The sequence below is a fragment of the Acipenser ruthenus genome, chromosome 3 (assembly GCF_902713425.1).
Source record: "Acipenser ruthenus chromosome 3, fAciRut3.2 maternal haplotype, whole genome shotgun sequence".
Lineage (NCBI taxonomy): Eukaryota > Metazoa > Chordata > Actinopteri > Acipenseriformes > Acipenseridae > Acipenser > Acipenser ruthenus.
This window is the reverse complement of record NC_081191.1, coordinates 84,787,128-84,802,701: the sequence shown is the minus strand read 5'-3', so window position 1 is coordinate 84,802,701 and position 15,574 is coordinate 84,787,128. Positions and strand designations below refer to the sequence as shown.

Below are 15,574 nucleotides of genomic sequence, written 5' to 3'. Positions count from 1 at the left end.
TATGAGGCCTTAGCATTAATTCACTAGGTGAGGCACTGGATGAATGTAGTGGCATGAGGTAAGCTACAATTGGCCTATGGATACCCCTCCCCTATGTGTATTTATTGCAAATAGGATACTCTACATCCAAGCATTGTGTAGAAAGATGTACCGTATACTATCTCTACTCTGAACCAGTTGACATCAGACCATTCTCAGTTTAGTGATTTCTTCAGAATACTGATTGCAATCTGTACCATACTAAAAATTACTTATCTAGTTTTAGTTTTTCATACTTAAATCATTTATATATATATATATATATATATATATATATATATATATATATATATATATATATATATATATATATACAGACGTGCTCAAATTTGTTGGTACCCTTACAGCTCATTGAAATAATGCTTCATTCCTCCTGAAAAGTGGTGAAATTAAAAGCTATTTTATCATGTATACTTGCATGCCTTTGGTATGTCATAGAATAAAGCAAAGAAGCTGTGAAAAGAGATGAATTATTGTTTATTCTACAAAGATATTCTAAAATGACCTGGACACATTTGTTGGTACCCCTTAGAAAAGATAATAAATAATTGGATTATAGTGATATTTCAAACTAATTAGTTTCTTTAATTAGTATCACACATGTCTCCAATCTTGTAATCAGTCATTCAGCCTATTTAAATGGAGAAAAGTAGTCACTGTGCTGTTTGGTATCATTGTGTGCACCACACTGAACATGGACCAGAGAAAGCAAAGGAGAGAGTTGTCTGAGGAGATCAGAAAGAAAATAATAGACAAGCATGGTAAAAGTAAAGGCTACAAGACCATCTCCAAGCAGCTTGATGTTCCTGTGACAACAGTTGCAAATATTATTAAGAAGTTTAAGGTCCATGGAACTGTAGCCAACCTCCCTGGGCGCGGCCGCAAGAGGAAAATCGGCCCCAGAGTGAACAGAAGGATAGTGCGAATGGTAGAAAAAGAACCAAGGATAACTGCCAAAGAGATACAAGCTGAACTCCAAGGTGAAGGTACGTCAGTTTCTGATCGCACCATCCGTCGCTTTTTGAGCGAAAGTGGGCTCCATGGAAGAAGACCCAGGAGGACTCCACTTTTGAAAGAAAAACATAAAAAAGCCCAGACTGGAATTTGCTAAAATGCATATTGACAAGCCACAATCCTTTTGGGAGAATGTCCTTTGGACAGATGAGTCAAAACTGGAGCTTTTTGGCAAGTCACATCAGCTCTATGTTCACAGACAAAAAAATGAAGCTTTCAAAGAAAAGAACACCATACCTACAGTGAAACATGGAGGAGGCTCGGTTATGTTTTGGGGCTGCTTTGCTGCGCCTGGCACAGGGTGCCTTGAATCTGTGCAGGGCACAATGAAATCTCAAGACTATCAAGGCATTCTGGAGCGAAACGTACTGCCCAGTGTCAGAAAGCTCTGTCTCAGTCGCAGGTCATGGGTCCTCTAACAGGATAATGACCCAAAACACACAGCTAAAAGCACCCAAGAATGGATAAGAACAAAACATTGGACTATTCTGAAGTGGCCTTCTATGAGTCCTGATCTGAATCCTATCGAACATCTATGGAAAGAGCTGAAACTTGCAGTCTGGAGAAGGCACCCATCAAACCTGAGACAGCTGGAGCAGTGTGCTCAGGAAGAGTGGGCCAAACTACCTGTTAACAGGTGCAGAAGTCTCATTGAGAGCTACAAAAAACATTTGATTGCAGTGATTGCCTCTAAAGGTTGTGCAACAAAATATTAGGTTAGCGATCCCATCATTTTTGTCCATGCCATTTTCATTTGTTTTCTTATTTACAATATTATGTTGAATAAAAAATCAAAAGCAAAGCCTGATTTCTATTAAATATGGAATAAACAATGGTGGATGCCAATTACTTTTGTCAGTTTCAAGTTATTTCAGAGAAAATTGTGCATTCTTTGTTTTTTGTGGAGGGGTACCAACAAATTTGAGCACGTCTGTATATATATATATAAAGTAATACCCATTTGAATAAAAATACAGAGACAAAAGCCTTACATACTTAAAAAATTGGAAATTAGTTTGGTTACTACAACTTCTATCAGCATGTATTTCATTATGATAGCATGGTTTGAACTGTAGGCTAGACTACCATTAAGTGAGTCTATAGAACTATATACAATATATTGTCACCAATGCAATTATACACATATAATCTAAGTGTTCCTTGTGTTGACATATCTATGGAGATGACAAACTAGAAATATGAGCCAAAGAACATAATTGCATTCTGTCTAAAGTCTGTATTTAATAAAGCAAGTAACGCCATTGATATTCAATTAATCAATAAATATGCAATCCTTGTTTAGTGTGCAGCAGTATGAATAGCTTTAATGTATCATTGGAAAATTTCCAAGAATATATTGAAAGAAAGCAATGTAATACCGTTTTTGGGCTGTCTTGTTTTACAACATTAAGGTTATCTAAACACAAATTTAATTTCTAAAACATCTTCTTTTGCGGTATATGATTTATCTTCTCTTCAGAGGAGCTTGGTTTTCATTGTTCACTTTTCTTCATAAGGAAACAATGTCTGGGAATAAAATCATTATAAAAACCACAAAAGGAAACAGACCATCCCAGTCTTGAATGAATTGTACAGACATTCTCAAATGAGGAGGTCTGCAGATGTCTTGATTTCTGAAAATAGAGAAATATATGAGGAAATACACAGACTCCACATAAAGGTTAATGCATACAAAAAATAAAATTACTTTAACTAGCGAACTAAATTACCATAACCAGCCATGATATGTTTGATAATTTGATAAAAGCTGGAAAAAGGACAAAAGTGTAGTTATTCCTTCATTATATATATATATATATATATATATATATATATATATATATATATATATATATATATATATATATATATATATATATACACACATACACACACACACATATTGTTTCTATTAAATAAATAGCATCTTAAAAACCAATTTTTCTTATATTACTTCACCCATGATCACATATACCCATGTTAAGTAAGAGGTTATACTTATATAAAATTCATAGAGTTTACATTTCCTTTTCCATCAATTTGTTTTATTTTGCTAAAATGTTATCTAGGAGTCAAAATGTATTAGACTTTTGCAAACTTGAAACCATAGTGGAGGAAATACGAATATTAGACAATATACTTAAAAAGTTATATATTTGAAAAAAAGTATGTGATTCGCATGACCCTCATGTAACATACGGTCATAGTTAATGCATCCATTGGCATCTTCATGCCCAGCCATGAGCTGCTCAACCTCATTTTCTGTCATTTTCTCTCCTGTGTCAGAACAATCTTTATTAAAAATGCACAATCCCTAATGGAAACATATTCTACATTGAACCTTAACAGTTTCACGTTATCTTTTATCTTATGTAAGAACCTCAAGGGTTTAGGCTTTTTGGAGACCCCACGTTCCAAAGAAGGAAAATGCATTGCAGGTGCATTATTATAGTTATTGGAATTGGTTGTGCAATTGGTTATTAGTTTATGCAATATCTGAACTTTATAAAAAGTTAATTTCTAATGACCGTCTGTGGCTTATGTAACCAAATGTGAGGAGGGTGGAACGGAAAGTGTGTCATGTTTGGATTTCCTATTCATTAAAAATATTATTCTAGCCAATGTTACTCTGGTGTGGAACCTCACAACTTGCACAACCTAATATGTTTTAAAAAATGTGGCCAATACCCAGTGTGGCCAATACATGGCGAAGCTTAGCCCTTATGACAGTTCCATTTCCTTCCTTGTCAAACACCCTCAGACCCTCTACAAAGTCCTCAAAGGTTCCTTGGCTCTTCAACTTGCAGATGTGTTGGTGCATGGGAAGGAAGGTCTCGAAATCTAACATCTTGATGTTAATTTCTGAAAAAAACAGGAAATTCATTTCTAACAAGAAAAGGAATGGGCATACAGCATACACAGATCAGTTGTACACAAGGTCAATAAAAATTAGGAAATAATTTAAGTGGTCTACCTACCCTTTGCTTTTGGCCTGCCTAGGACTTTATGGACCTCGGCATTGGTTGGGTTTTGACCAAGAGCACGCACGATATCACCACACTGAGCATATGTGATTTTCATGCCACAGTTGGGAGATCTGTTCAATAGGGAAAATGCCTCCTTAAAATCTAATGGGAGAAGTAAGAAAAGGTACTTTTGTATTCTATTTTGGTTCACCTTATGCATACAACAGAAATGTTTAGGTGGAATTGGTGTAAGAAATCAAAATAAACTACAATGTGGAGTAGTGGTTAGGGCTCTGGACTCTTGACCAGAGGGTCGTGGGTTCAATCCCCAGTGGGGGGCACTGCTGCTGTACCCTTGAGCAAGGTACTTTACCTAGATTGCTCCAGTAAAAACCAACTATATAAATAGGTAATTGTATGTAAAAATAATATGATATCTTGTAACAATTGTAAGTCGCCCTGGATAAGGGCATCTGCTAAGAAATAAATAATAATAATAATTAATAACTGAAAGACAATTAAGTGAAAATGAGCCTGGTGGTTTTTACATGTCAAACAGTGTTAAATAAGGTTTTGCACCATGAAACCAAGGAAATAATGTGGGTGATAAAAAGGTGCACTATTATTTGATTGAATCTACCCTATACCCTGTGCAAGTTATAGTTAAATGTGTAGCTTTTTTCTGTGAATATGCTAGTTCAATGCTAATAAACAACCACACAGGAATAGGAAGACACGTTTCTGTCAGACCACATTAGTGTTTCTAGCAGTAGTCTTAAAATGTACCTTGAAAAATTGCAAGTAGTGCATTCAACAGTAATTTCACAGCAACGAAGGTTTAAAAAATTGTGTGGGTCATGTTTTTAACCTGACAAGAACAGATGGAATGGGAACACAATAGAACACTCTGGCAATTTCCTAAAACCTCAGGTGCTGAGGCTGTGTTGTGGGAAATGCTGAGAGTTAATTTGATGTGTTTCCACAAGTAATAGCGGCAAACCCATGTGTCGTGCACATGGGGTCCATGTCTGCTTTCCGAGTGTCACTAATTCAAAGGTGGCAATATCACCACAGCATAAAAAAAGATTGCTGCTGAAAGGTACAGTATTATTTCTACTGAATCAAAAAAGGAAAATAATAATAATAATTTTAAATTCACAGTCACTGAAAAAGTATTTCCTTTAAAATATGTTTTTCTTAATGGAACTTCCAATTAACAACAATTTATGAAGTTCAGCAGCCGGGGCGATGCCAGACACACAAAATATACCATGTAAATTTACTAAAAGCATGGAGAGAGCGAGAGACATTGTTCGTCTCCCCTCTCCCTCCAGAGTTTGATTTGGGTCCCTGCATGTCCACCAAACAGCAAATAGACATCCCGTTGGGAGAGAACCTAAACCATGGGCAGAAAAGAGATCTGAAAAAGTTAATCGATTAATTTGCTGGGTTTTTTTTTTTTTTTTTTTCAACCCTGGTAAAATTAATCAAATCGAACATGCCATAATCACAAAACCAGTGGTAAGGGTGAGAGAAATAATGTATCTGGTACCAGAACAACAGCACACCCTAGTCTCTGTAAGTTGCCTTGGATAAAGGCGTCTGCTAAATAAACAAATAATTAATTAAGGAAGGAAGTGGAAGCTATGCTAGAGCGTGGGGTAATCGAGCAGTCATGGAGTGAGTGGTGTACTCCGGTGGTGTTAGTAACTAAAACGTACAGAACCATTCACTTCTGCATCGATTTTAGAACGGTAAATTCCCACTCCAAGTTTGATGCACATCCCTTGCCCCAGGTAGATGATCTGCTGGATCAGCACAGTTTATATCCACGCTTGATTTGACTGGCAGATACCATTGATATTAACTTCTAGCATTTACCACTCCACAGGGTCTTTTCCAATTCTGCAGAATGCCCTTTGGTCTACATGGAGCACCAGCAACATTTCAGCGGCTTATGGACAGCATACTATAGCCTCAAGGGAGTATGCGGCTGCGTACATAGATGATGTAGTCATCTATAGCTCGATATGGGTGGAGAACCTACAGAGGCTGTCAGCAGTACTGAAATCTATAAGGAAAGCTGGGTTTACGACTAATCTGGTAAGTGCGCCTTTGAAGAGAGGATACAAAGTATTTGGGATATATCTTGGGAAGGGGGATAGTTAAACCAGTTGTAACTGAAGTGCAAGCATTGTTGGAAGCCCCTATTCCCAAAACAAAACACAGAGTCAGGTCAGTATTAGTGTTGGTGGGGTATTATAGGTGCTTTATTCCCGACTTTGTGTAGGTGGCTGCCCCCCTCACTTACCTAACAAAGAAAAGTGCGCCCGAGAAGGTAAAATGCAGCACGGACTGTCAGGGGGTCTTCGATATGTAAAAGAAGTGCTTGATCCAGGCTCCTGCATTAATAGGTCCAGATTTCTCTAAGCTGAGGCCTGGGGGCGGTGCTGTCCAAGGAGGTGGAAGGGAAGGAGTATCCTGTAATTTACATGAGCCGTAAGATGTTGCACAGAGAGAAAAATTATGCGGTGATAGAAAAAGAGTGCTTGGCAATTAAATGGGCAGTGGATGCCCTTCATTTCTACCTCTTGGAATGGACCTTCACTCTGTTCACCCTGTTCACTTCACAGGGTGAAGAATGGTAAAATGAGTGAAATCTGGCCTCCTGACAGGTGGAGGCATTCGAGGGAAAAACTCACGTGACCACACCAAGATGGAGCGTGCCTTAAGCATAGAGATTGTGAAGGCCATCTTGGGAAGGTCGGAAGCACAGGTGTTTCGGATTGCTCGAATATCCAATCCAGGTTAGGTCACAAGCACAACCGAGTAGCGGTTGGTTGTGATGGATTGATGAAGGCGTGGCCAGGGATGCAAAAGGGGAACTGTGTGGACTAGCAGGGAGGTCCATGGGTGGAGGAGTCATCGAGGTGTGCAGTAGGATGTGTGGTACGCTGACAGGCTGTCTTGTGTTGTGTTATATGGAACTAAGCCTGTAGATCCAAGAAAAGGATTACTTGAGACTGGAGAGAAGGAGATACTGGTGAGCAGACACACAACTACTCGGGTTGTAAATAGTGTGTGTTTGAAAAATACACTGTATGTTGCACCCAATATAACAGACTATTGTGTGTGTTATTTCCGTCACGTACCCCTCCCTCTCACAACTGGGTGGAGCATTTATTCTCTATTTTACTCTGTAACAGGGCGATGTTACTTACGTGGGATGTCACTGAATAATAATGAGGCAGACACAGAGCAGTGGGTGTTGACACTCCACACAACCATGCAGATTTAATTAACAGACAGGTGCGCCACTAGGGTACCAGCAATGGTAGCCCTAGTGTCAGATTTAAAGAAAACAAAACAGAGCTAAAAATAAAAGTTTGCCACACACAGCGATCACTAGCCTCTCTAAAAGAGACATCCCGCTCCAGAAATCTACCCTACAAAACCCTCCCTATACTGGTTGTTAGGCTCTAATCTCCTAAACTAACCTAGCCAAGTCCTGGCGTCCTCCAGGTGACTCCCCTCTCTTCCGACGCAATGCCTTCACGAGCACTGTCTTGGACTGGATGGGTTCCGTGCAGTAATTCTTTCCTCTGGAGCGGACATTCTCCTCCTCAATGTACACAAAGCAAGCTTTTGCTCAACGCCCATCTGTGCAGCCATGGCGTTGCAGTAGCCTTGAAAGCTGGTGCTGCTGCGTTCTTAAACAGATGTAGGTTACCCGGGCATGCACCCCAGCCAATCAGGACTTCCCGATCAGCAGCGCAGCACAGCTGAACCAGCGACAGGGTCCTTCCTGTCACATAAAATAATTTTCCTGAGTGGTAACTACCAATACTGGTACACTATTAAATGAAATGTTGTCCTTGGCAGTCCTAAGCCAGAAACCTGCTACCCACATTGGTCGATACAGCACTCGCGACAACAAAGGATAGGTTAAAATAAATCCCAACTCTTACTACCTAAACTTGTACACAAAACATTTTATACAGTTTCTTGCGAACAGCAATCAGTGCTTACCCACAGCTGAGGCATCCTGGCATATATGTGTGTACTGTGGTTGAAATGGTGTATGTTTATTCTCCATGCATTTGAAAGACAATAACATAATGTCATGGTGTGTTGGAAAACTGCTGACAAGATCAACCAATCAAAACCATTAAATCACCTTAAGTTATTAGTTTGCATGGATATTGCAATTAAAGATGATTTAGTTTAGTTTAATTAAAATAGATCCATTCATAATATTATAGTCAGCACTATATTAAGATAATATGACTTTCAGCTCATCCATAAAACATGTTGCCTTCTGCTGCATTTATGTCACAACTGAGCAGAAACTACTAAGTTGGGCACCAACTGGATGACAGATGTGCTGGCAATATTATTATTATTATTATTATTTGTTTATTTATTTAGCAGACGCCTTTATCCAAGGCAACTTACAGAGACTAGGGTGTGTGAACTATGCATCAGCTGCAGAGTCACTTACAATTATGTCTCACCCGAAAGACGGAGCAGAAGGAGGTTAAGTGACTTGCTCAGGGTCACACAATGAGTCAGTGGCTGAGGTGGGATTTGAACCGGGGACCGTCTGGTTACAAGCCGGGTTCTTTAACCACTGCACCACACAGCCTCCTACAAATATAATATGCTGTACAAAACAATCTGGTCTGCATGCAATTAGAATAATTGTATGCAGGATATGGCTGTCACATCACCAATTGTGCTAGATTTTTTATGCCAATTAATCAAATAGCCATGGTGTCAAGGCAAATATGTTGAGTGACAAACACTTAAACATGGACACAGCATTCGATACATACACATAAAGAACTGGAGTTCTAAAGGTCCTCTGATCGCACATCTCAATAATTTAAAATCACAAAAATGCATTTGGTTTTGTGTTGTTAATCTTTCAGCTACATAATCAAGCAGATAAGTGTAAGGATCAGTAAAAAACAAACAAACAAAAAAAGGATACAGTGAAACTTAAAATAACCGCAAATACAAAAAAGAAGGTTTGATGAGGTACATCTGGTAATAGTTTACTCAAAAGAGATGGCATGAAATACAATTAGTCATTTCTAATAATATCCCATTTAAAATATGTGCTGTATATACTTCATTCAAATGTTTATTGGGGTCCCCGAGTGGATCACCTTGTAAAAACACAGCTGTGTGGTGTGCAAGGTGCATCATCCAGTCAGGGGAGTGCAGGTTCACATCCTGGCTGTGTAAAGTCTCTGGTGGGAGGGAACGTCGCATTGGCTGTGGCACTCCCGCAGGTTAGGGAGGCAAAGCTGGCAGGGACTGTTTCTCCTCATCGCGCTACAGTGAACCCTACTGGACAGGCACCTAGTGAGCTCAGGCGGACACCTACAGGGCTGGCCTTTGTCCTGTAGCTTGCTGGCTAACTCTCAAGTTCCTGGGTGTAAAAGAGGAAACTGGCTTGGTCGAAGGATGGGAGGATTCCCACTGAACCTTCAGTTCTCCTGAGCTGTATGGGGATTTACTGTGGTGACGGTGAAAAAAAATTGGACATTCTAAATTGGGGGTAAAATAATTGGTCACTATAAATTAAAAATGTATATATATATTTTTATCATGGGCTCTGGCTCTCTTTACATCATTAATTCTTCTCGTCTTACGTGAAAAGATTTTGATGCATAGCAGCTGACAAAAAGAATAGCCATAGCCTTTGAATTATATGCATTGTAACTTACTTTCCTTAGACGTCTCAAAATAAAGTATGGTACAGGAGGGAGTGTCATTCAGACTAAAGTGGGCAAAAAATGACCGCTTGATAGATGTTCAAAGGCCCTTGCAAACAAAAGGCAAACCCTGACAGTCTTGAAATGAAAGCACTCGTTTGTCTAGCCGTATTACTGTTATGTCCTTCTTTATTTACTCACAGCAGCTGCAGCAATACCCTTACATTTCGACAATTACAAATGCATACTGCTAACTTGATGCACTCTAACCTCCTTCGTCAGTGTTGAGTGGACCTGTCAATGCCCATTTACAACTGACCTTCAACACAACTTGCTAACATGTTATCTAATATGCAAAGCCTGTTTATACTGTAGTATATATAGTATATAACCCTGTCTATGATTTATATTTATAATCTGTTTTGCTGTTGCCTAATCTTGGATCTTACCAAATTTGCATAAATACAGAATGATGAGGCTGTGTTATGACGAGACATGAAGTTAATAATGTCATATAATTATATGACATAGAGGCCAATTTTATAGTTAAACAGTGGTGGATTTTAATGTTGCCAACTTTTAGCTGTGCATTAATCACATTGGTATTTTTGCTCAAGGGCAATTTATAGATCCCTATGTTAACATTGCTAAATTTAATATAACATACAGGGCTCCACTGTAGAGCAGTGGCATTAAGATCATTTAAATACTGTATACCACATACTCTGCTGAACCTTATTATACTTATATGATAGTATTCCACTTGACAACAAAGAAACCATAGTCAGGAATTTTTTTTATCATTTAAAACCAACTTTGATTTAAGTTACTAATTGAACCCAACCACACATTGTTATAATAAAATGAGGCCAAAAGAGGACCAGTTCATTCCAGGAAGACAAACTATTTTAAAACAACTGAGAACTATAGGAGTCCAACCACAACAGCTTTTCCTCATCATATTTTGCTAGTGGGAAACCATTTAAAACAAACCTTGCCAGTCTGCAAAGCACAGCATATAATGGTAATAATGTACTATTACTGTATTTGGCAAACTTATGTTGTTACCTCCTTTGTAGTATTCTTTGTATTTTGTATTTGTTTTTATATATACCGTACATGTTTGTCCAAATGACAGGGTTTCTCAACGTTATATTGCCACAAGCGTCACCATCCCTCCCTCTACCCTTTTTTAAGGATGAATTTTATTTACAGCAGGGAGTAATACTCCATTCAGAAGAGAAAATGGAGAACAAAACTGCTTCAGAGAAAATGTCCCAGTATATGTGGATATAAATAAAAACAATTGTAACTACATTGTATGCAGTGCAAGAGGATTTTTTTTTATATTTGTACGCAGTGCAAGAGGAATCAGTAGAGACAAAAAGTACTGCTTTGAGAAAATGTAGAATATGCTATCCAAAAAAATAATAACACTTTACATGAAGTGTCTCTAAATACATTCTTCTTACACTGTCATAGCATGAGTGGTTGTATAGCAGTAAAAGATATTTGCAACTGAAATGTTTTGTTTTGTAAATAAACATGTTATTACATTGCAACTACACAATAATACATGGGCTTACTATACTTTTACAATGTAGTTAGAGACACAACGTAAAGTGTATATTATATATTAGTGGTGATTTAGTACTGCATTAGATACTTTACAGCCTGGCTATTCCCAAAATCAAGTAACACAGTTGGTTAGAACAGATGGAGGGTAAAAATGAAAGTTTGGAAAACCTCAACATATTTCTTGAATTTCTTTCAGACTGTCTGATGTGGTTTGTTTTCAAGATCAAATGATGAGTGTTTTTTCAGCTTTACTATAAAATAGAAACTCATTTTGTTGCCAATATAAATTCCATGAATTCGATAGATTGCTCTACTGTACACTCATTTATTCAAGCATGGTAGAAATGTGTATATATTCTGAGTTATGTATTTTCTATTTTGAAACATTGGGGTCTATAATCTAAAGGCCTCTAAACGTATACACCAAATCTATGGGTGAGCATCTAACCATTGCATATTTGTTTTATGTATAATGTAAGGTCTCAACAAGCCACATTTAGTGGAAAATACAAGCAGTTCTAATACAGAATTTAAAGGTGGCAGTATTTAGATATAATACACTCATTAGAGCATTAAAATACAGTTGAACCACAGGAGTTAACACTAGAACCGCCATACTCGTCAATTTGACATTTTGGGATTTAAATTTTAAATTACTCGATGTTGGTGCATGCCACGAGGTTGTCCTTCCTTGATTTTTTTCTAAATATATGAAGTCAGTACCGAGACGGCATATGAGCGTCTGAACCACAAAAATAAGGATGTTATAAAAATGTATACCAAGACTTGCCAGGGGCATCATTTTGACGCATATTAGCATTCACTTCATTCATACACGTATTATTAAGACATAACAACAAACCGCAAAATGGCTCAAAGGAGGTTCACAAAACAACAGGTGCTTGACATGTTCCAAGCAGTGTCAGAAGATGACTCTGAGGATGTGAGCGATAACGACAGTGACCATTCCTGGGTTCTTGAAAGCAGTTCCGAACGTGAGGATGGCGAGACAGATTTGACAGCAGGCTTACCAGAAACAGGGGCAATCGGGCAGAGAGGTCATGGTAGAGGTCGTGGTGCAAGTCGTAGTCATGGCAGAGGCTCTATCAGGGAATCATCAACAGAGTGTGTGACGTCTGAGGCGACAGCGACACCAGCTGCATCGCCTTTGCGAAGTGGCCGTCGGGAAAGATGGTAATGTTTGGGAAATTATAAATCCCAGTGGTATGGCTTTGCGAAGACGTGCTGCAGAAAACATTTTGACTGAAACATCTGGTCCAACACCATTTGCAAAATGCAGCATCAATAACCCACTGAGTGCAATCAATTTATTGACTGATAGGCCATTGCTACTGCACATTAAAAAATGTGCAGTAGCGGAGGCACACCGGGTCCAAAATAGTGATTCCTGGACATTTAATTGCAATCATCTATGTTCGTGGTGTGTATGGAGGCAAAAGCGTTTCTTTGGAAAGCTACTGGTCAGAACAGTGGGGTATTCCCTTCTTTTGTCACAAAATCGCTTTCGAGAAATCTTGAGATTCCTCTGATTTGATTTGAGAGCAACAAGAGCCGCCAGCCTTGAGACAGATAGATTTGCCCTGGTGTCCAAGGTTTGGAACAGCTACATCAAAAACAGCATTGCCTACTACAAACCAGGACCTAACATCACAGTGGATGAGCAGCTGTTTCCGATCAAAGCACGCTGTCGCTTCACTCTGTATATGGCCAACAAACCTGACAAGTTTGGAATCAAATTCTGGTTGGCAGCAGACGTGGCTTCCAAGTACCTGGTAAATGGTTTCCCGTACCTGGGAAAGGATGAAACTCGGCTTGCTCACCAGAGACTGGGAGACAACGTTGTGCTTCAGCTGATGGAGCCGTATCTCGGGAAAGGAAGAAACATAACAACTGACAGCTTCTTCACGTTAATCAATCTGGCCAGGGAATTGAAAAAAACAAAAAAAACACCTTGGTTGGAACTGTCAACAAGGCGAGATGCAAGCTACCACAATCAGCTCAAGTCTTGCAAGCACCACTGCACTCCACTACACTCCTCAGGCAGAACGACTGTGCCACCCTGAGTGCTTACAGGTGCAAGCCAAGGAAAATGTGCTGATTCTCAGTTCTCTGCACAGCACAGTGTCCATCGCGACCGCTGTAAAAAGAAAACCGGAGACTGTCAAATACTACAATTGGAATGGACTTTCTGGACCAGATGGCACGGAAGTATTTGGTCAAAGGGGGTTCTCGTTGATGGCCTGTGGCTGTCTTTTATAATGTTTTGGACATGACAGCCATCAATGCTTTTGTTCTGTACAAAGAATGCAGTGGCAACAATATGAGCAGAAGGGACTTTATCTTGCAGCTAGCAAGGCAGCTTACAAATGCCCCTCAGCCTTCACCCAGTGCTGCACCCACCGCCACACTCAACAGACAAAATTGCCAGGTTGCTAAATGTAATAGAAATAGAATTGTTGATGCCTGCACTGGTTGTGAAAGACTAGGTTGTGGTAAATGCACAGGAAAAGTTGAGAAGCCTATTTTCTGTGTTGATTGTATTAATTAAAAAATTGCTTTTTGCTTGACAAAAATGTATTTCATTTGTACACTATTGTGTGTAAATATACAAGTTCACAGCTGTTTAGAAAATAATTTCTTTTGAAATGTTTATTGTATTATAGTTTTAATTTTTTTAAGTCCATTATATGCGCTAATTTTGAAAAAAATACTTAATAATTTTTTATTTAAATGTTATTAAGTATGATGTTCATGAATAAAATTTCTTAGTTGTATCCAATAGTTTGTATTTCTTTTTCATTAATGTCAAATTGATGCGTCTGGCTCTTCTAGGTAGTAAGGAAACTCGGCGGTTCTAGTGTTAAAGTGTTAAATATATTATAGCAAAAAGTTGTATTCATTACTTACTACAGTGTTCTTATTAATTTTCTTCAGATCACTATCAAGTGGTCAAGGACAGTATTGTATTTGTTTGGTTAGTATTTGAAAAGAGAATTTCTCCAGAAAGAAAAGTCAAATCTAGATTTCTTGGAAGCCTTCATTTTAAGGGGAAAAAAAATGTTGGAAATTCAAAAAAACAAAGCAGATTCATATTTAGAATTCGTAATTTTTCGTTTCTTGTAGTAATTGGCTTGTCTTACATTTTTTAGTTTTAAATTAATTCTCTAAAATAAAACTACCGGTAAACACTACTGCAGGGCATTTCTAATCCCTGAATAGGACTTGTAGACATTAAAAATGAAACTAACCAGAATGTATTTAGATGAATGTATATTAACATAGATTATGTGACAATTAGCATATTTAATGCTCAGAAATACACATTTGAACAAACCTAAATTTGATTTAATCGGATTATTCTTGGTAATTATCTTTACAAATAAAGGGTACAATCACATTTTACTGGATAACATTTTCAGTCCTGTAGAAATACGGTGTGGAGGGTTCAATATCCCTTCCTTCGTGTTTTATTATTAGTCGTAGTAGTCGTCATCGTAGTCGTAGCAGTTTAAGAATAATTAATGTTATTTAAATAATTTGTATCCATAACTTTAAACACTCAATCATAAGCTCTGAGATAAAAACTCAGTTGTGCCCTGTTAAAAATATTTTCTATTAGACATGGTGATCAGAAATTATGTCAGGCCAAATGGTCAGACAACAAAGAATAAACATAAAAAAATATTTAAAAAACAAGCATGTTTATCACCAGATAAGAAAACAGACAGATCGACAAGCATTCACATACTGTAACACTTTTTGGGTCGAATTCTGGTTCCTTTGGTGGTTCAGCCTCTGGGGGGTTGGGTGCCGCCTTGGGCTCCTCTTTCTTTGGATCAGGCTTCTTTGGTGCCATGGTGCTCCTGGTGTGTACTTTCAGGAAGAGTGAAAGAGAGAGGTCAGCGGCCCAAGCACACAATGGGTGAGGATGCCAGGAATACAGGGGCATTTCTCTTTCCCCAGGTGTCACTTACACCCACTATGCCACATGCCTGCTCACAATAGAGGAATACTAAAAAAGGAGATCTGTCATGCTATTTACAAACTACCAGCTATGACATCACCATACATTATTGTCTTATTAATCTGGTTTAGCTACCTGTCTATGAAAATACAAGATGGTTCAAATGTCAGGGACATACAGTGAAAAATGGTAACACTTTAATTTTAGGGTCAGTTATAAACAGTCAATAATGTATCTATACATTATAATGTATTTTAACTAAAGTAAGA

General features: G+C 38.2%; 1 protein-coding gene across 1 annotated transcript; it reads right to left on the bottom strand.

Moving 5' to 3' along the window:
- Positions 1-2,655: 2,655 nt before the first annotated feature.
- LOC117394550 (myosin light chain 4-like) lies at positions 2,656-15,211 on the bottom strand. Its single transcript, XM_059020995.1, has 7 exons — positions 15,086-15,211; positions 9,364-9,371; positions 6,622-6,637; positions 4,032-4,181; positions 3,742-3,915; positions 3,253-3,330; positions 2,656-2,687 (listed from the first exon to the last, which is right to left on the bottom strand). The coding sequence occupies exons 1-7, from the start codon at positions 15,195-15,197 to the stop codon at positions 2,656-2,658; spliced, it is 570 nt and encodes a 189-aa protein (XP_058876978.1). The 5' UTR covers positions 15,198-15,211.
- Between the last annotated feature and the right edge of the window lie 363 nt (positions 15,212-15,574).

Bases quoted from the DNA above. Each gene is read 5' to 3' on its own strand.
- LOC117394550 (XM_059020995.1), bottom strand. From the start codon at position 15,197: ATGGCACCAAAGAAGCCTGATCCAAAGAAAGAGGAGCCCAAGGCGGCA. The intron at 3,331-3,741 runs GTATTGGCCACA...GTTCTGACACAG, and splicing joins CCATGTATTGGCCACACTGG to GAGAGAAAATGACAGAAAAT. The intron at 2,688-3,252 runs GTATGTTACATG...CTCTATTTTCAG, and splicing joins TGGATGCATTAACTATGACC to AAATCAAGACATCTGCAGAC.